Below are 21,710 nucleotides of genomic sequence, written 5' to 3' on the forward strand. Positions count from 1 at the left end.
TTTTAAGAGGGGCTAACCTAGTAAAACTCCTTCACAAGTTTGTGTTTTCTATTGTTATTTGGCAATGAATTTTAGAGAAGGAGACATTTTGCTGTTCCTGGAGGTTACATTTTGAAGAAAAGTGCTACATTCTGGTCCTTGCCGTATTCTGATCCTTGCCATATTTAGATTAGTGTTGATATTTCGGTATTAAATAGCACACTGTTCAATTCTAATCCTGTCCCTTGCTTGTGAAGAAATTTGGGTGAAAGAAATTATCTGCTTCACACGAGTGCAAGGAGAAAGGTAACCAGTTGTATTTAATATTATATTGAAATTAAAGCTCTTGATTTAAAAATTACTTGGATAGAAAATTTGGATCTCCTCTCATGCCAGTAGGTGGCATTATTGGTATGTAACTGGAAAATACTTGTATGGCTCTAGCTCTTATTGCCTCTTACACTTTAAAATATAAAGTTTCACATCTTACAGGCTAATGATAGTCACATTTCAGATTTGGTAATTGTGAAAAAATAGAAGTCAAACATGTAAAATTTTGAGGTGTATATTAGACTCATATTTCAACGCTACCTACCTGTAAGATTGTTTTGTTCTTTTTATTTATATTTATAAGAAACTTCTGCAATGTAATGTTACTGTTACTTTCACTTGCAAGTTCAAACTGTGTATTATTGCAGTGAGGTACGTCCAATTATTGTTGTTTAAAGTCAAGCTCAAGAAATAAAGCTGTTGCTGGAATTAGAAATGGTATTTTGGAAAATCTAAAAAGACTTAAAAAGTCTGAAAGTAGACGACACAGGATATTTCAAGACAGACTTGGAAAGACCAGTTTGTAATACTTGAACTATTACTAGTCATAGCTAAGGATGATAAGAATCACAAAGAAGTCTGAGTTGGTGTAAGAAATTAGTAAGTACTACACACTGGGGAAGGTCGATGTCTGTACAAAAGCTCAGAATGCTGCATAAGCATGTTTGTTGTCTTAACAGGATGGTATGACTTGTTCAATAAGTAGAGGTGCTTTTACTTGACTTGGCACACAACTAGAGATAGTCATCTGTGTGTTGTCATAACCTACAGTAGTTTGATACCGTCAAAAAGAATTCAGTGTTTCCTGAGAATTGGCATATAACTAACTAGTAAAATATGAATGATGTTGGTGAGAGAGCCATTAAAAACTGCAACTTCACAGGAGTGGCATCTGAGGAATCAGTCTTGCTGAAGCCCTGGAATTGGAGTCAGCTGTGGAAGTTTCTGTAGCAGCAAGAAGCCAAATAAAAGTGAGCAACTGAAACTTTCAGGTGTATGGGATAAATTGCTCTAAGGCAATTTTTTTGTCAGTTTTTATTGACAGTATCTCAACTGAATAGAACAGTACTTTTGATTAATGGAACTTATTTCATAAGTAGTTCATTTTCTCACTTTTTTTCCATGTTGGAAATAAATCCTTTGCCTTGAACAGAATCCAAAGAAATAGTTAGAAACCTTCTTTAAATCTGCAGTTCTGAATGATATCAAACTGTGGTTTTCATTTCTGTTAGCAGGCAATACAGATGTTTTGCTCTTAACAAAGGAGGAAGGTACTACTGAAAGCACACTGAGCTGTCAGCTATTTCATGGCTGAAATAGCCCAATGCAACTTTCCTGAGTGGCAAATAAGAAATAGCTGAAGATGGTATGAAGAGAAGTAGAGGCCATCACTAAAGATCAGTGAGTCTAATGTAAGGTCTTCTAGAATGCTATAGCAGTGTTTGAAATAAGGCCTGTGACTTGCAGAGACCCTTAGAGAAATCTGTATCTGGAATCTCAGAGCTTTTCAGTTGAAAAAAAGAACCTTTGCAAAGGATTAGGTGTACTCAAGCTACTTCACATTTCTATAAGAGAGTCTGTTTGATTTTGGATTCCAGACTTGATAATTTTTTCAGACAGTTTTCTAGACACCACCCTGGGATTGAAGGGTGGCATGCTGGAAGGAGAGGGGCAGGTAGTGACCTTAAGACTAGTTTGCTATTTGTGTTCTGTTTGTTCTGAGCAGTTGTTTTGATGGACAGGTTTTTGGAGCTGGAATTCCATATGGTAAGGAATTTTGTTTGTGATGTTGAAGTCAAATTCCCTCTTCTCCTCCTTCTGTCTCTTCTTCTCAAAAGGAATTAAAAATCCACATACATAAAACTGCCAAAACTGAATCTATAACATTTTCAGGAATATTCTCATAGTTTTCATGTAATCTTATATCAATCTTTTGCATCTTTAGCAAGTACAGGTTTGCTGGCTTTATGTAAGTTTTATTCCTATAAACTTTTTTCAAATTCCCAAAATAAGAGATGTAATGCTCCAGGTGGCACCTGGCCTTCTCAGAAGTGACAGTAGCCATGGAATCTTGTGTCTGTGTAATTTCTGTAAATCTTGTTCATGTATCACTGGTCCTTTCTTTTTGATCTCCCAGAAGAGACTGTTGGGCTCTTCATCTGGTATTCTGATACAACTTTTATCAGGTTATTCATAGTAATGTTACCTTTTTGAGAGCATGTCCTATTTGACCTGTATTGAGGCTGGCTTTATGTTTCTACCTTTGAGTTGTATAGCTGACCTTAAGCTAGATTCTAACTACTCTCTTAAAACCCATCAATTTCAAAGCCAATTATGTAATTAAGACATAAGTTTGCTGAATTCATAAGCTCCAAAACGTCACCTGAAAGGTTAATTTTCTTTAGACTTATCTTAAAATGACCCTTTGCTTAACTCCTGATTGTGTTTGTTTTTCCCAAACTGGTCTACTGGACAGAGTTTGGTTGCGACTGTTGCAGGAGATGGCAGGAGTTATTTTGCATTCTGATAAACCACTGTTATTCTATATGTTCTTTTTTGGGGTTGTAATAACTCAGAAGGTGCTTGCAAAATTACCTTCTTGTCAAATCAAGTTCTCACGTATACAATAGCTCTTCTCTGCTAGAAGAGAGACTAAGAAGATGTAGTTTGTTAGAGACTGCATTATCAGAAAACGGAGTTGTTTGCTCTCACAAGTAAAGAAAACATAAAGGCCGATTTACTTCAGAAGATGGTATGGCACCTAGAATGAATGGGATTTGTGCTCCTGGGACAGGGAGTAACTCAGCCCATCCTTTTTGACCTGCGCACCAAATTCAGAGTCGCTACTGTTTCAGGAACTGGAGCGGTCAGCTTTTCGAGAGATCTACAGCATGGTCTGCAGAGGGCACTCCTTTCTCTGATTTGAGATGTACCGTGTCTTTTTTCTGTGGCATCTTAAGTTATTTTAAATGTTCTTAATTGAACAGTCCTTTAAACTGCTGAAAGTCTGCAAGGGATTCTTTCTTTTTGGTAAAACTCTTTTGATTTGCTTTTATGTAAAACAGTGCTCCAGGTCAAAAGTTCTCCCTGGAATGCAACAGCTAATCGAAGATAGCACTTATTTGTTTATAGACAGATAAATAACAGGTTTTGTTAAAGGGTGCTGCTGTTTTTGTTGGGCAAGTTTTATATGCCATTACTCCTCATTCCGTCTGTATCATTATCTTGGGTTTGGAGGTATTCTGGAATATCGTATGTTCTATTACCTTTAGGTTTTGTGATTGCTTGTAAGTACTAAGAGCTTTTTTCCAAACGTTTGGGACACTGAGAATTAAAGTAGTAGTAGTTATATCCTTCTGTATACATTTTTTCCTGCTTTACATGACCTTTGTGTGCAGTTTTCAAAGTCTTTAAGGGGGGGGAAAAAAAGATGTCAGAACTAGCAGTATTAGTAATTTGTTTGTTTTGAAAAGGAAGAAGAGTTGGTGCCAGCAACACTGTTTGCAAACTTGTGGTTGTAATTTGTAATATGCATACTGTATGTTGTCCATAAAGTACAGGATTATTTGGATTGCAGTGATTGCTGTTAAGAGTAACAGTAATTAAGAAATGATTAGTAAAAATTCCTTTGAGAAACTAAGCTGTCAGTCACTTGCAAAGCTAAGTTAATAAAATTATTTCTGCTTGTATACTTAACAAACAAAACCACCACACATTATGAGCCTTTAATGAAAATGCAGATGAGTATGAGAAAAATGTTTGCATGAGAGGCAAATGAGAATATATAGTAGGATTCACTCGAGCAGAGGCAAATTGAAAATATGTTTTTTTAAAAAAATTAGGTTTTTCTCTTTTTTTATGTATAGTTGAACAGTTACACTCCTTCCTATTTAATATGATAGCTTTTATAAATTGACTTCAACTTTGCTTTGAACTGTGAAGCATGTGTTACTGTTCTTCCAGTTACATTTACATTTCCTTGCCAGTCAGTTTGTGCTGAACAGACAGATGTACCTTGCAGTTTCTGTATAGAGCCAGGTTGGTTCAGTGGAATGAATTAACTCTGGCACAGCACCACAGGAAATGTTAATGTAATTAAAAACTTTAAAGAAACAGTGTGTACTCTTCCCTTCACACAGATGTTTTAGTTGCAAGATAGCTATTTCTGTTCAGAAAATTAAATTAATTGGGAGGCTGGAGGCCATCTAATCTAACCCTACCTTCAGACCAGGATCAGCTTTGAAAGCACAGACCCCTTCAGTCATTGAATTTTGCTGTGTATCTGTGAGGAACCTCCAATTTAGCCTGTCACCACGCGTTACCTTTGTGAATTTTTTTTCCTAGTTGGAATTTGCTGTGCAGCACCTTGTGACCATCCCCTCTTTTCCTTTTGCTGTGTCTTCTGTCATCTCTGTAACTCTCCATTTAATAGTTGAAGGCAATGTTTAGATTTCCACAAATCCACCTTAACCTTTTGCACAGGCTGCATGCTCCAGGCTCGCTCAGCTTCTCCTTGTGCAGGATATGCTCCAGTACCTAAGCCATATTGGTGTCTTCCTGCTGCACTCTCTCCTGTTTGTTAATGCCTCTCTTGCACTGTGGGCCCCAAAACTGAACAGGGACAGCTTGAAGAGTGCTGAAGGAAAAGGGACCAATCACTGACTGCTGTTCCAAAAGCAGCCCAGAATGTTGTTAGCGTAGAGAGAATTGTCTACCTGTGAATTCTTAATGGACCTAGCAATGGTGCTTCTATCCTGACTCCTGAGTGTGTATAATTCTTATGGTACCAGAAGGAAAAAAAGCCACATAGCCTGCACCGGTTTCTGAAGGGTTCAGATAACTGCAGATGATTAAGTTAGACTGCTGTTAGGCATATTGGTTGAGTGCATGCCAGAGAAGCAGTAGACATATGGACAGATGTGATAATAGGCTTTAACAGGGGTTTTCTAGAGGGAGGAGAAAAGGGAAGTTAGGAAGTTATGTCTTTTCAAAGTCATGCTCTGAAGAATCAACAACCACATGGATAAGGATTATCTAATCAGTGTGATGTCCTTGAATTTCTTAAAAATAACAAAAAAATTATCGAGGTCCTTAATCAGCCTGTTAAAAAAACTAAGGTGTGATAGAATGGGGCAGTCCCCTTCCCCCCATATTAACCATTGGGTTAATGATTGGTGAAAACCAAACGAGATACAATGAGTACCCCAGGTGAGCTATGCACACCCAAGAGAGCTTTTGAATTAGTGGTAGGTTATATTATGGAAATGTGGTATTGGTGTTTAGTGGAGACCAAGCATGTTTAATTTTGAGAATTACTTGGAGAGGAACAGGGAATAAAGTAGAAAATGCTATAGAGTTATACAATAGCATATGGCATTCCTTGGTCATGAATATTGCATCCATCCCTGTCCTCTGCAAAAGAAAGGGTAGATAGAGCTAGAAAGAGTATGGGCAACAAGAACCATCAAAGGTAAGGAAAAGTGATCAAATAGATGAGGTGTCTTAACCTTGGAAAGCATTTACAACTCTTGTTTTGTACTGGAAATGTAATTTTCAGATTGCATTATTGTTTTTAAAGCAACGAGGAGGCTAAAAAAAAAGACACATGGACCTCCACTTTAGGAAGCTGAGAAGAAGCTACACGAGCACTACTAGCCAAGGTAGTTTATACTGATTTATTGTATTCTGCAGAGAGGAAGAACAAACACAATTAAGGCCATGATACTGATGAGTGTACTTGAAAGGACAGGAAGGCATAACAGACTTATGTTACAAACTAGATAGCTGCTGACTTTCTGAAAGAGCCATGGAAAATTGGTTAATAATGGAAGAAGGACATGCTGCTCCATCCTGTTTGGGGGACTGAGAGTAGATTCTAGTGTGAAGCTGTCAGACATGGGTTGGTAACAGCAGCTGGGAAATATGAGCCTTCTGAAAAGCAGGGGCTTTAACAGGATTTGAATTGTCCTCAACTTCCTGTAGATTTCCTGAATGTCCAAAGAGGGATGGTAGGCATCAAGGACCAGTTAGGGCCCTTCTGATGCAACCCTTGTAAAATGCTTACTTATTGCTTCTGTGTTGGATAATGGGAAAAAGAGGAATGAGCATTGTACCAAGTCTTTCTGACCCCCCAGGCCCCTTTAAAAGTGATCTGAGGGAAACAACTGCTAAACCTGACAATCAGATGACAGTTGTTTCAGCAAAATAAATGTCTCCAGTATTTCAAGACTGTTTGTCTAATTATTCTTTTTCTGTAGTATTTGTTGCTTCTTTTTGCTTTGCTTTGTTTTGTTGTTGTTTGGGGGGTTTGTTCCATTTGGAGGTTGTTTGTTTGTTTTGGGTTGCTTTGGTTATGTTTCCTGAACTATGTCATGGAGCATCAAATTGCTAGAGGATACCTGGTTTGGTATTTTTTTTAGTTGATTTTTTCTTTTTACATGGCTTTATACTTGCTGATTGTGTATGGGTTACAAACAGGAAGAGAGCAACCTTTCCTGCAGGGTTGGGCTGCTGTGTTGCATGTATCTTTCTGAAATAATGGATTCCTGAAAATGTTCTTTAATTCCCTGCCTTCAGCTGGGAGGGGACACTTAGAGAAAAGTTGGGAATGTTCTCTTGGAAAGGCTTGTGATAGCCAAATTTTATCTCTTGTAGATCAGCATGCCTCAGAAGACTATGCCATATTCTAGGGCTTTGGACATGTTTGTCAGGTGGTGCTGGAAAATATTTCAGTAGCCACAAAGGATAAGGGTAGGAGAGGATTATACTTTTTGTTACATGCCTGTTGCCTCTAGTACTCTGCTGTGAGAGAAAAATTGGAATACAAGGAATTAAAACATGTTCATACTAGATCACTAACCTGTGAGGTTATGTAGGACAATGTTTGAGAGAACATACTGTGAATCTTGATTTCTTTTTTTTTTCTTCAAATGTGTAAATGCTACATTTATATTGAGACTCTCCATGGTTCAGGGCTAGTTTCTATTAATATGCACTGGTATAGTATAGATGAGTCTGGAATTGCTAAAATATACAGTGTGGCTGACCTAAAGCTATCTACTTGTATTTGTTTTAGGTGTTGTTTCTCTATTGGCTGTTCATCCTTCTACAGTAAATACGATTGGAAAACAGCTCCTGCCAAAAACATTCGGACAGTCTAATGTCAACATTGCACAACAAGTGGTAAGGAGACTTTATGGTTTGTTTTCTATTTTTATTCTTTATTGCTTGTACTGTTGTTTACACACGCTGTAAATATGCTTGGTAGCCACTTGTCATGGGCAGATAGTCTAGCTTGTTTCTAATTTTAATAGACTTATGTTAAAACAAATGTTCTTTTGCATAAAGAAATTCAAACATGACTCTCAAATCAACATGCAGATACCTGGCTAGTCAGGTGGGTTTGTGTTTTACTAGTCCTGCCATTTAAAATCAGTGGCTGTTTCAGGTTCTGCTTTGAAATCTGGCACAGGAAAATGTAAATGAAGTCCATAAGCACTTTTTTATGGAGATTGGAGTTAGGTGGAACAAAATTGAAAAGAGAACTACATTTCTTAGTGTTTAATTTAGATATTCTTTTGCTTAAATACCTATTGTGAGCTTTGTATGAGGTACATAAAATTAGATGTTTCAAAGAATCTTATAATACAATAGGTAATACATGGGTTATGATAAGTTATTTTTGAAGTGATCAAAATTAAAACTCTGGGTAGAGTTGGTCTCAGTCTTCTGGGAAGCAACTGTAACATGTAAATATCTGAAGTGAAATGTCTTATATTTGGTTTTCTTCTTGATAGGAAGGCAGTTTCTTGTCTGCCTTTCCTTTAAGCTGTCTCTAAGGAGTGTTTTATAATTGAGGTTTCCTGAATATATAAACTGTACCCCTTCACCTGTACAGGTGTAGTGCAGATCATTCACTGGTGCTGCATGTCCAGCAGTGGTGGTGAGTTAACTACTTCTTATAGCCCCTTAGAAGTGAGTATAGTGAAATCTGAATGAAATTGCTCCTTCAGTAGGAGGTGTTTTATCAATAAATTTCCAAACAAATAAATTCAGAGTAGTCAGGCATTCTTCTCATTTAAAATCAGCAGTAGGAGGAGAATGTTTTAATTATAAATCATAGGCCATAATGGCAAAGAGGGGATCCCTTCTGGGCATTATTGTGAGACTTATGTGCATGCTGACTTAATGCTGAAATTGAAATGTTCTTTCAGGTAGATTAGAAAAATCTTATTTTAAAAGTATCAAAACCATGGGATAATAATGAGATTAGAAAGCATCTGATGCTTTTTTGAAATTTTCAGCAGTGACTAAATTGTTTGCAATGTTTTTGTGTGTATATATATACATATATATAAGTTATACATTCTTGTGTCTTCTGTTACAAGTTTAAATTGACAAATCCTCAGCTATATTATCTGATTAATTTCACATCATAACATTATTTTAAAAATGTGGGGAAATTCCATTTGCAGTCTTTTTTTTTCAGCACTTTGTCTTATTCTGAAAATACTAGCTTTTTTTTTTTTTTTTGTAAAAGAATGGGCCCATAACAGTATATTAACTGTTATCAGTGAAAAATAATACGCTTAGTTGTATGCTGTTAAGAGATGGTGGGTTTGTGTATATATAGAGAGAGAAATTTTGGATACATTTCTCTTGACTTAACAGTTCTGAAAGGGTTAGCAAGAACTATAAAAAAAATTACCTTTAAACCCCTGAAAATTAAGAGGAGATAAATTTTCCATTAATGGACAAAATGTTCTTGGGCAGCAGAGCTGAGGAGTTGGCCTGTGACCACTCAGTTTTCTAACTTTGAGTGGCAAAACCAGGTTTTAAATATTAAAGTACTTAATTTTTGAGCTTTTGTTCTTTGTTCAGGTAATCTGATTTCTTTTTCTTAATATGTCCTTGTATAAATTTTTTGTCTTGAGTACAATGGAGTCTTTGGTCTGTCTTGATGTTTTTTCCTGTTGTTCTGATCTTATTAATTATTAAGGAGCTAAACTGTAATCTTGTTCTCTTGAAAAAAGGAGACTTAAGAGAAACAGCAAAAGTTGAAAAAGAAATACATGCTTCCCTCTCAAAGTCCCTCTGTTTTCTCCAGAACCATCCTCTAAAGATTTCATTTTAGGATATTCCCAGTGACTCAATACTGTAAAACTCTCTTCTTTCAAAGTCATTGTTGTTTATGAACTTCGGAGTAAAAGTTAGCAACAGTAGTATTTCTATTAAGGAGCCAATAATACTGAGCAGTTCTTTAGAAGATTCTGAAGCACTGGACTGTAGAGTCTTCCTTAACAGAGATACATTAAAGCATATAATTCTGGCTAGTTTGCAGATTTTTGTGAGTTAGAATGGGAATACAGAGTAGGTTTTGAATGTGTTAACCAGACTTCACTGTTCCACTCTAAAAATGAACCTGTGAATTTGTACACACTTCATTTCTTCCTTTGTACTGTTGAGTATTTCAGGATGCTACTGAGCACAGTAGAGATCTAGGACTTGCTGCTGCCAAATGGCCTGTTTTTCTCCCAGCTGTAATTCCTCCCCGCCTCCCCTGTACTCGTTTGGCTCTCATCTTACTGCACAGTGATATAAATTGTAGATGTGGTACCAGGGTGATGGTGGGGCTCCTTGTGGAATTAGGAAGCTAGAGAATAGAGTGGGACCCTCTAATTTTAGCCTCTGCAAGCAAGGTGTTGAATCTTGTCTTGGAGTCTTGTGTCATTGCATCAGAGGCAATAAAAACTGGCTTACAGCTTTCCTCGGTGCTCTGTATAGTCTGCATTACTTTAATAGCACACAGGTGGTTTTCATAGTCTTTTGAGATATTGGGTGGGCCAGACCAGTCGACAGCAGATCTGATAGTATTTTTTTTCATGGGGAGAAAGTGAACAGGTTCAGATGTATCCTGTGCCTGTTTGGTAGTCCCCACTCTCTTGTTTCCCACAATCAAAGTTTTGGTTATGAAAGGTTGTAGAGGAGATTACTTGGCGTTCCATAAAAATTAGAAACATTTCAAGTATGGATCAAAGCTACTGGGAAGGGGAGGGAGTACCTAAGATTTTCTAGCTGTCACACGTGGATGTAACAAATTTGTACATCAGCTACTCAGAGAGGTGACATACTAAGGAGACAGTATTTGGGAAAACATACAGCTGTTTGATGTTCCAGGCAGCTGAAATTATGAACATCTCATAGTCACTAGACTACCTTTTGCATTGTATATTTTAAGGTTATTCAATTTTTTGTTCATTTTAACTTTCACACATAAAATGTTTCATTTTCAGTTTTTCTGTTTGACTCTTGCTGATGGTAAATTATTGAAGCTGGCCTAAGAAAGAAACTAAAGTTTTGCTGCTGAAACAGAATTTAGCTGCAGGATATTATGGCAAGCAGGTGATTGTGAGTTTAGATTCATTCTGTACTTGTTTCACTTACCTGATGTCAGGGATGCAATCTGCTGTTTCCACTGGGAGATAAATGTGCCTCCAAAAAGTAGGCATATCTTTCTATGAAACAGAAGTTTGTATGGTATCATTTTGTTTTCCTAGATCCATATTCTCTAGAATGTTATGTTTATAACATTTCAGAGATAAAAAACTTCATCTGCAAAAACGGGAGTCGTGTTTCAGCTTGTTTCAGAGACAGGAGGGCATGGGACTTTGCCTGATCAGCAAATTAGCACATCTTCAGGATCATTTACCTATAAACTGGAAGACTCTGATTAGCTGAGTGTGTGCTCTTTACATGTTCACGATGGAATGGGTTTGCCTGAATTGACGTCACTCATTGGAGTGATAAGGAAAGTTCGCCCTTATTCTACTCTCATCTCTAACATGGTAGTTTTGACTAGTGATAGGGGCTGACAGCAGGAGAGAATTTGGCCTTTCTTGCAGTTTTTCTCTACTTTTACTGATTTTCAGATCCTCTTGTTTCCTGTGTTTGTATTTTAACTGTAGTTTACTGCAGCTTCTTCATACATATAGTCTGGTAGGGTTGGGGGTTTTTTTCCCTCATTTTTTTCTGTCATTTCCTTGAAGAGAGAAGAGCGTGTGTGTGTTTTGATCCTGTCTAAATTAGTGTTGAACAGTGCTAAGAAATATAGCAAGCACGAACAGCCCATTTAGGAAGGATAAAACAGAAAAGCGTATTACTTAGGGAGTGCCCTCACTATATAATCTATAGTCTGAAGGTTTTTATGCTGGTGTGTAGAAATTCGATGCACCTAATAGAAGTATGGAGAAATAAGTATTAGTGTTTGGATAATGCATCATTTGAATTATGTCACTGATAAGTATCTTGCAGTAGTTACCATTTTCCAAATTATTTTATCTTTACTGTAGGTAATCGGTACACCTCAGAGACCTTCAGCGCAAAATACTATCCTGGTAGGAAGTCCACACACGCCTAACACACATTTTGCATCACAGAACCAGACGGGAGATTCTTCGCCTTGGTCTGCTGGGTGAGCATAATAAAAGTTACAAAGAACTAACAAGTTGTTGGAACTTTTGTTTTAATATTAATTGTGATAGTGTATGTACTCCTTAGGCTAGCAGTGTGAGAGAGACAGTCTGTTTACCTTACCATCAAGAGCACTTCACCATTAAGGTCTAGTCACACAGGAATGAGTACGTCCTCATTTGTTGTAAAAGATTCCAGAGTACTTTTTGTAAGCTCTGGTAGATATTCCGACATTACTTACATTTAGAGAATTTAACTCCTAAAAGGACACAGGAATTCGTCTGACTTGATTCTATGATTTCTCTTTTGCTGATATATTTTCAGAAAAATACAGTATGTTTTTGATTGAGCAAGGGTATCTCAAAGTATCATTCGAAATGACAATGTAGTCCTTTTTGGGAAAAAGTGTTAGATACAAGGAGTGCATTCTTTTGGTGTGTTTTTTTAATGAAAGCTTGTTTTTAAGGGTCTCTTGTTAAATGTAGTTGCTTTAGGACTAAATTTCTCAACAGTGGCTTGTTACACATAAATGGAATCATAGAATCAGCTGGGTTGGAAGTGACCTCTGAGATCATCAAGTCCAACCCTTGATCCACTACCACCGCGATTACCAGACCATGGCACTGAGTGCCACATCCAGTCTCATCTTAAAAACCTCCACGGACGGAGAATCCACCACTTTGGAATTATACAGTGAAATGAGACATGGAGAATTGTGACTTTCCATTGATAATACTAATTTTGTTAATATTTGTAATTTTCTTCCAGTTACAAGGAACATTTTATTTAAAAAACTTTGTGGAAGCAGAGAACTTTGTTATACTGCTTGTATCTTGTAACTTTGAAGTTTTAATAGCAACTTCATATACGTATAACTTCAGATCTGTGTTATAGTAATAGTGTAATGTTTAGTGAGTTCAACCAATACCAGACTCCGTCTGTTCAGTCGGTATCAGACTTGCGTAGAAAATGCTCAGTGTATCTAACTTTTTGTGGTCAAACTAGATGGGCTATTTTAAATTAAAAACAAAAATCTTAAAAATGGACAAAAAAGTTCTCTTACATAATTCAGTTTTCACATTTTAGCATTTATCCCCTTATGTCTTCTTGTCTTGAAGTTTGGAAGGTTTTCTTTACTGACTCCTTAAAGGAATATCTCTATTTTTAACTCATTATCTGCTATTGGAGACGTTCCAGGCCAGGTTGGATGGGGCTTTGAGCAGTCTGATTAAGTTGAAGATGCCCTTGCTCATTGCAGGGAGGCTGGACTAGATGACCTTAAAGGTCCTTTCCAGCCCAAACTGTTTTATGATTCTGTGATTCTATTGGATCTAGCAAAGTTGCCAAAAGAATGAATTTGTATTGTGTTTCAGCATCAAGATAATAGAATTGTTAAATATTGAAACCGTAGGGGAAAAAAATGTAGGAGAGAACGTTGGGAAGGGGTGAGAAGGAGAACAAAAGACAAGGCTTGTTTTTTACAGCAGTGTGCTTGTATTTGAAAAAGAGACATTAAATATTCCGAAGTTCAGATCTCCTTAAGATACATGTTATATGTATATTTAGGAAGCGGAACAAAAAGGGCGAGAAGAATGGCAAGGGTTTACGTCATTTCTCTATGAAGGTTTGTGAGAAGGTACAAAGAAAAGGAACCACCTCATACAATGAGGTGGCAGACGAGTTGGTTGCAGAATTCACGACCACCGATAATCACATTTCACCAAATGAATCAGTAAGTATATGGGAGGTCAATTACATGTGAACTGAATGGGGGAAGAGACATTTCTTTTGAGATTTTTGTATGTTTCCTACTGCTAGATGAAACAGTTCAGACCCTAACTTGAGTTTACTCATGTACTGTAATATACAAAATATACAATATTTTTGACACAGGTATGTTTTTGATTAATATTCTATGCCTACAGCAGGCTTACGACCAGAAGAATATTAGACGACGTGTGTATGATGCCTTAAATGTCCTTATGGCCATGAACATTATCTCTAAGGAGAAGAAGGAAATCAAATGGATCGGTCTACCTACTAACTCGGCTCAGGAATGTCAGAATTTAGAGGTATATGCATTAGGAAGTTCACAATGGCTTTGTGTTTGAGTAAATGTTTACAGCTTTAATATGTTCTGATACAGTATGTGCATGTAATGTGCACGTAATCTTCTGAGATATCAACATAGAACAGTGTGGTCCCATTTAACTCTTTTTTTATTTTATTTGTGTATACTGAACACACACTCTTCAACTTCCAGGTTGTTCAAATGTATCTTCTTTTGATTCTGTGCCAAAAATACAGCTTTGTCACAGCTTTTACAGTATATGTGAAATGGTTCTGAGTGGAAGTTAGTAAAACTTAGAGATTAATGTGTATTTCCAACATTGCAATAGTGGTGCTCAAGAGTTGGGAAGATTTGTTTTCTTCAGATACCAAACAAATAATACCATCTGTGATGGTGGATGTTGTGTATAGATCAGTACATACAGGCAGCTCCATTGCTGCAAATCTTGCATTTTTCTGACAGTTGTCTTCCATGAATGTGTCAGACTTTATTATTGCATGTCTTGGGGAAGAAATGAAATGTTTTATACTGAAGGCAGTTCATAAGTTCTGGCAGCATATTTTTAGTATCTTGAGATTTTCCAGATAATAAAGTTACTGAGGTTTACTGAAGTAAGTTCACTTTATCAGAATAGAATGAGACTTTGTATTTATTCTTAATAAGTCTGAATTTTCTTCAGCAGGACTAAAAGTCAGTGTAGAAGCAGACAAAGCGAGGGGGAAAGTGGAACAAAAATGTTTTGAAGTCTTATCTACAAAGGTCTAATTCTAATTGTTGTTTGGTACTAATACTTGATTTTTCGTTTAGTACTGTAATTGCTGTCTAGATGAAGTAAATGCAGAGAATCCAATCATGAACCTGATATTTATATAAATATCATCCCAACTGAAAATTATTTGTTAAGAGAGTGATAATTGGGGCATAATTAGTAGGATGAGTATGGAAGGTGAACTGGTTCAAAAATAACAATGCTGTATGCTGAACAGGGAACCATCAAGCCGGAAGGATTTTAAAACTAGATCTCCTTGGATCTGTCTTACAAAGTATGGCATTGCCCATACTTTGGAGCAAATTGGAGCAAAAGAAAAAGAAGCGTGGCTCATTCAGGTGGATGTGATGTCATGATTGATGATGTCCTAAAGAAGAGTAGGATAATATTAATACTGAAGCAAAAAAAGCAACTTAGAATGTAATAATGCACAGTGAAGGTTCATGCATTTCAGATGGGAACAGTGACAACTTCTGATTAAAAGAAAGTGAGAACTTGTTAATTGACTGTCAGAAGTGGAGGAAAGAGTTCTGTTAACCTGAATAATTGAACCACAAGTGTAATACCAGTCTTGAAAACAGCAGAAGTCCTAAGATGTGTTGCGCTTGAGGAAATTGCAAGGTTCCTTCCTTCCCTGTTATTGCTTCATTATGAGTATTCTAGCTCCTGTTTCTTCAAGCTCTCTTGACATTTAAATTGTTGGTAATACTACCTGTCAAGTTTTGCAGTAAGATTTTTAATGAGTTTGTGGAGGCTAATGTTTAATTTGTGAAATTGTCGCACCTAATAAAGTTTATTTTGCTATTGCGTCTGATATTGTTTAGCTTCACCCTTACAGTGTTGAATATCAAGCCAAATAGTTTATAAGTAACATAGGAATATGAGGGGTTCCCCATCAAGTATTTATTATTTTAAGTATTTTTAAACTTGTCTTTTGTATGTAAATTAGAATATTAGATTGGGTAAAATATGTCCTGATAATGCAAGAGGGAGGGTGTGGGGCAGTTAATAAGGTCTGCGTCTTTAATCTGCAAGGCAGCGTAGTTTACATGTATGTGATAGCAGCTTCAGTTTTTTAAGCGTCTTTGATGGATCTTCTCCAATACCTCCAGTATTTCTAGACTCTATGTCAAGTGGATCCTTCTGGTCTATCTTTGCCTCCTTGAGAGAATTCCAACAATTCTTTAAAGCATAACTTCTATTTGCAGATATGTTCTTAGCTTCTTCCCAGTCTGTTGTACTTTATTCCCCAGTGTTCTAATTCTGCTTTTTGTTTCAATTTCCATCAGTAGTACTGATGTGAGTCTTGATCATTCTCTAAATTATCTGAAGAATCTAAATGATTGATATCATATCTCTTTCCTCCAGTTCTCTGGTATTGAAATGATTTTAAAGGGAGAAAATGTCAGTATAAAATTCTACTTGAAACCAACAAACTACTCAACCCTTTTTTTCCATTTCAAGGTGGAGAAACAGAGAAGAATTGAAAGAATAAAGCAAAAACAGTCTCAACTACAAGAACTCATTCTACAGGTACAGTCAAGGTACTCTTGTCTATAGGGCAAGGTAACTTATATTTGTATTCCTGTTGTTTTATCCCAAGGGATATGAGGGATGGGAAACTTCTAGAAACTAGAGGTAAATTTCAGGATAAGGTATATGAAGTTTTAATGTAGCACTGTAGTTGAGGTGGGACCATGCTGTTGGCTATGGCTGTTGGGGAAGCCAGCAGCCTTCCATGGCTTTGGATGAATTCTTTTGGAGTTTCAGGTATGTTTAAGCAGGATTTATGCTGATAGGAGCTGTACTTCATACTGTACACTCTGAATTTTCCAGTTCAGTTCTTGTATTTAGAATGTTCCTCTGTGTCAGAGTCCATAGATAAAATTAAGTGACTGTAGAGGTCATCTGTCATAATGCTCTGCATCATTACTTTCTGAGGAGTCGCTGACACTGCTTTGTAAGTGGCTGAAGCACTGTGAAACAGTTGCTGAACTCCTTCCCAGATTTCCCCTGGTACACTAGGGGAAGCAGTGGTCTATCTGCTAAGTCACTGTGCTGCTGGTTCACTGAAATATATCCCTTAGTAGCTGCATTACCTTCCACAGGAATGGAAATCTCTGGGATGCAGAAAGTACAGACAGCTGTGAAACAGCTATCTGATTTTTATCAGTCTCTGTGTTGGCTTTGGATTTTGGTTTTAATTCCTGTTGATTTCATTCGGTTTCATGACTGGAAAAATACTTTTTCTTTGTTTGGTGACTTACTGTAAGATATATAACTTGAGTGTCAGTGATTCACTTGAGTTTTTAATTCTTCAAATTGCTAATTTTTAAAATAGGAACTTTCTATTGTGGAAAACAGTTTTAGTAAGATATAAAAGTCACTAATTTTTGCTGGGTAATTCAGAAACCTAATGTCATTCAAATCCCAAACATTAATTTTTTTAGCATATAATTTCAGCAAAAATACCGTATTAATCATTCAGGTGTTCTTTTGGAATGCAGTAGCTAGTAGGGAAGAGTCAAGGGAAAGGAAGTAGGATGCTAACTGAAAACTTATTTTTCCTGTCATTATTATCTATTCATTCTGTCAAAGATCTGTCCAAGGAACTGTCCTGATGTAGTTAGTAAAAATGTGCATTCTTTTCTCAATTAAGTTTTACTGTGTGGTATTTTTCAGTACTATGATTTGTCTCTCTTCGCATCTTAACGTGCAGGATTATGGTAAAAGCTCTCTGTCCTTTTCTGCCTTTACTTGCAGCAACCATTGCTGGAATTCTGAGAGATTTTTTTGTTACCGTGATCTTAGAAGTTTAATTCGTCCTTTCATATCACTATTGCTTTTTCTAGCAAATTGCCTTTAAGAACCTCGTTCAGCGAAATCGTCAAGCGGAACAACAGGCAAATCGACCGCCACCTTCCAATTCTGTCATCCATTTGCCATTCATCATTGTGAACACCAGCAAGAAGACAGTGATTGACTGCAGTATTTCAAACGACAAGTAAGTTAACAAAGTTTTCTGTCTGGCTTTTGGTACAGCTCTGTGTTCATATAAATGTTCATATAGATCTATGAAAAATTAAATACAAATTAATTTACTGGTGCCTTTTGTAGATCGAGAACACACATTTTAGGCAGCTATTTTGTATACCTTTTTAATAAATAGAATAGTTGGTTCACATTTAGCAATTTATTCAAGACTCTGTGTCTAGAGATATTAGAAGCCAAGTAAGGCAGCCCTTGAAGTTTTGTGTTATACTTAACCAAATGGTGTTTTCCTTTGGCTTTAACACGATCAAATGCAGCCAGAAGAATTGAAAATGGATTTTGCTTTCAGGACTGCTGTTCTCTACTTTTGATTCAAAAAGCTGTGTTTTTAATCTGCTGAATAAAAGCTGAATGTAAGCAGTCATGATCAAATACATAAATCTTGAAAAATTTGGTTGCATCATGTGATGTGTCAATAACACTGTGTGTTAAGCTTTTGAAATGCTGCAATTCTTGAAACTGGAAAGGTAGTTAAAATCACTGAAGCTAATTGAGACATTTTTTCCTGTCCAGGTTTGAATATCTATTTAATTTTGACAATACTTTTGAAATTCATGATGATATAGAAGTACTAAAACGAATGGGAATGGCTTGTGGGCTAGAATCTGGAAGCTGTTCAGCAGAGGACCTAAAAATTGCAAGGAGTTTGGTTCCTAAAGCTCTGGAACCCTATGTGACAGGTTAGTTACTCCAAGAAGAGTTGTTCTGTTTTCCTCCTTAATACAGGACTCTAAGAAAAAGCATGCAAATACCTTAGACCAGTTTATTTTCACTGGTTTGTGGTGAAGATTTCTATCAAGTTCTCAAATATATGCGCTTTTTAATGTTCCTTAGGGAACAGATAACATAGTGACCGAGAGAGAATGGGCTCATGCTCTTCACAGAACCACATTTTGCATTATACCACGCTAGTTCTTTGCAGTGTGTTATTGTTTAAAGAGGACAATATTTATGGTTGGTTCACCTGCAAAGACAAAAGGTAGTAAGTGTCAACATATGGTCATAGCTTCATTTTTTATTGTTTTGTTTTCATTATATAACATTACTGAAGACATCTGACTTGCTCATTTAAAAATAAATGTTTTGGGTTTTTTAATGTATTTTGAAATTTTGCTGTTGTACTAGCCCTTATTAAAATTATGCCGTTTTGGATATAGTGTATCAATATGTTTTGTTGTTTGGGTTGCAAGACTCCTTTTCTGGACTTTAAAAGGATTAAGCATTTTCACTGAATTAGACGATTGCGTTTTGAAGAATTCTTGAAATGTGTATTGTTCATTTTACAGAAATGGCTCAGGGATCAATCAGCAGTGTATATGTCACATCATCAGGTTCTGCATCAAATGGCACAAGATTTTCAGCCAGGTGGGATAAAATTACCAATTATTTTTTAAAATCTGTGATCATCAAAGGAACTTAATTAGATATTAAATGCTCCATGAAACAAGTTCTTTTCTGATTAAATGTGATATGGATATGTGCTTTAAGTGTATTCTCAGGCGTTGCTTTTACAGTGGTTCTTACCAGTGTCATGAAATCTTTTCCTGTATAGTGGAAAGGTTTTAGACTGGTGTTAATCTTGGATGTGTTTTTCGTTTGGTTGGGATTTTTTTCCTAATTTTGAGTTTGGACAAGAAACAGATACTTCCGTAGCGATACTAAAAGATACTTTATCAAAAATTTATGTCCAAGTTTAATAGTTTATCAAACTATTGAGAAAGTAACTATGAAATAGATTGGCAAAATAGCAACTAGTAGTGGAGACAGGAATTTTTGGGCTCTGTTAAAATAAAATACTTGTGGATACAGTTAATTCCTGTAGGAACAAGACATTTCAGACCATATCTATAACAAGTGTGTGTATTTTGGTGAAAAAATAGCACTGATCCAGGAGGTGGAGTTTCAGTGCAGGGATACTCTCATAGAGGGAAAGATAAGAGATGCCAAAGAGCTTGTTTGTATTTTCTTTGATTTTAAACTGAAAAAGAAAATCACAATGAGAAGAAAACAGTTTAAAATTAAAAATACAGCGCATGACAGTTTGCCATGTTATATCACAGAACTAAGGAGAAGCTATTAATTCCTTGATTTTCCAGGTCTTTGAATCAAGATTAGTGGTTCTGAAAGACATGATTACTTGTGATGCAAATAACCAGTGCTACATAAAAATACTGTAGAGCTTAGATAGCTGTGTGGCCTTAACACTAAATGTACTTTAGAAGAAACCTGAAAAGCATATTTCTAAGATGCCTGTGAAAGGGTTTAATCTTTATATTAAACCTAAAGGAAGAGCCATTTCAAAATTACTTTTAAACTGCTTCTGCTTTTCTGAGACAGCTTGTGCATATATTAAAGACAGTTTATGAAGTGGCAGATTCATTAAAAAAATGGACTAGATATGATTATATTTAAGAGCACGGTAAATTGGGAGAAATCATTAAGCAGTGACAACTGGCTATTTTTTTTTTTAGTGACTTTTCCAATGGTGGAGATGGGATGTTGGCTACAAGTTCCAATGGATCTCAGTACAGTGGCTCCAGAGTTGAAACACCAGTTTCTTATGTTGGGGATGACGATGATGATGATGACGATTTTAATGAAAATGATGATGACGACTGATGCCCTTTGCTTGTAGACTATTTTTTGTTAAAATTCAGCAGGCTTCAGGAATAAATTGTTCTAGGGAGAAGTGTCTCAAATTACTTTGCCCCATCCCCCAAGGAGAATATTGGTAAGCAGTTCTGAGTTTAGAAATTGCACCTCTGATAAGCAAACAAGGATTGTTTTATGTAGGATATTTTTAAATGTGGTGTGGATGTGTGTTTTTGATACCAGTGTGTTAATGCAGAGCCTTTATTTACTCTTGTTTTAGGGGTTTTTGGTTTGTTGACTGTTTTTTTGTTTGGGTTTTCTTTTTTACTTGAAGGAAAATGATTTTGCCCCAAATGTTCTTGCGAAGTTTGGTAAAGAAAATGTAGACACATCATTGAGAAATAAAATACTATCCTTCTATGTAAAATGAATACACCGAATGGCAATTTATTTGGAGTGTATTTTGATTATGCCACTTTTTGAGGGATAGTGAGCTAATGTAGTAGTGTTTTTTGTTAATCATGCAGTGTCCAAAGAACCAAACAAGAAAGAAACGTCCTACTTTTTTACATGTTAAATTCCAGGAATATTGTTGTGAACTTATTTTCCCTTAAATGATATCTAACATAATGATTCCATCAAGTTTATATACTTCTCACTGTATGTTGGGACATGTGAATTACAAAGTTTTTGGCAAATGTTTACTGCCAGTTGGTGCAGCTATATAAAATGTCTTGAAGGTTTGGAATGATTTATTGCTTATGGTAAAATTTGCCTGATTTCTTACAGGCATTCTTTGGAGACTTTTTATTATATAGTTGTTTACATACTTATAAGTCTATCATATAAAGACATGTTCTGAAACAAATGTTTGTATTTGTTTCATAAGCATCTTCCTGTAATCTATTATAAAGTTGAAATTAAATATAGAGAATGTTTTAAGTTTTTTAACTCAAAATTTGTCAATCATTTTTAATAGTTCATTTTTATAAAAGGAATGTCAGGGCAGGTGGTAGTCTTTGTAAATTTATTCACAAACAATTAACTGCACAAATACTGTCAGCTGCCTATTCTAAGACAGTAGTCTTTTTGTTGAAACACAATAAACTTTTCTGTAATATTTTATGGAATATAAAGAGACTATAATTGTTTGACTTGTTTAACCTTGGCACTGTTAGTTTTTATTAATAAAACGCGCATGGGCATTTTTAACAAGCTCTGTGGTTTTTCTAATTCTAGGGTTATTTTAGAACATTTCACTTCTTGTCACAAGACATAGAATTAGCTGTCCTGGGGTACTGCATCTATGCTACAGAGGGCCCAAGTTTTTTGCTTTGATTTAGTAATTTGCCCTTAAAACTCTTGGTAACTTCTGATGCAAAAAGCAATAACTTACCAGGTATGCTCTCTCCTTTCACACCTCCTTATTTTAGTCATGTTGCTCCTCAG

General features: G+C 36.1%; 1 protein-coding gene across 2 annotated transcripts in view; it reads left to right on the top strand.

Moving 5' to 3' along the window:
• TFDP1 (transcription factor Dp-1) overlaps nucleotides 1-21,476 on the top strand; it is a 38,084-nt gene extending 16,608 nt beyond the window's left edge. Inside the window, exons 3-11 of one of the 2 annotated variants that reach the window (XM_008926237.4) lie at nucleotides 7,385-7,491; nucleotides 11,658-11,779; nucleotides 13,345-13,510; nucleotides 13,707-13,850; nucleotides 16,083-16,151; nucleotides 17,471-17,622; nucleotides 18,183-18,349; nucleotides 18,956-19,034; nucleotides 20,141-21,476. In XM_008926237.4, the coding sequence (XP_008924485.1) occupies nucleotides 7,385-7,491; nucleotides 11,658-11,779; nucleotides 13,345-13,510; nucleotides 13,707-13,850; nucleotides 16,083-16,151; nucleotides 17,471-17,622; nucleotides 18,183-18,349; nucleotides 18,956-19,034; nucleotides 20,141-20,288 (1,154 nt within the window). In that variant the 3' untranslated portion in view covers nucleotides 20,289-21,476. Of the gene's footprint in view, nucleotides 1-7,384; nucleotides 7,492-11,657; nucleotides 11,780-13,344; nucleotides 13,511-13,703; nucleotides 13,851-16,082; nucleotides 16,152-17,470; nucleotides 17,623-18,182; nucleotides 18,350-18,955; nucleotides 19,035-20,140 lie in introns of both variants that reach the window. The other variant, XM_008926236.3, reaches the window with a different exon arrangement.
• The last annotated feature ends 234 nt before the right edge of the window (nucleotides 21,477-21,710 follow it).

This window comes from Manacus vitellinus, unplaced genomic scaffold (assembly GCF_001715985.3).
Source record: "Manacus vitellinus isolate BGI_N305 unplaced genomic scaffold, ASM171598v3 scaffold_7_pilon, whole genome shotgun sequence".
NCBI lineage: Eukaryota > Metazoa > Chordata > Aves > Passeriformes > Pipridae > Manacus > Manacus vitellinus.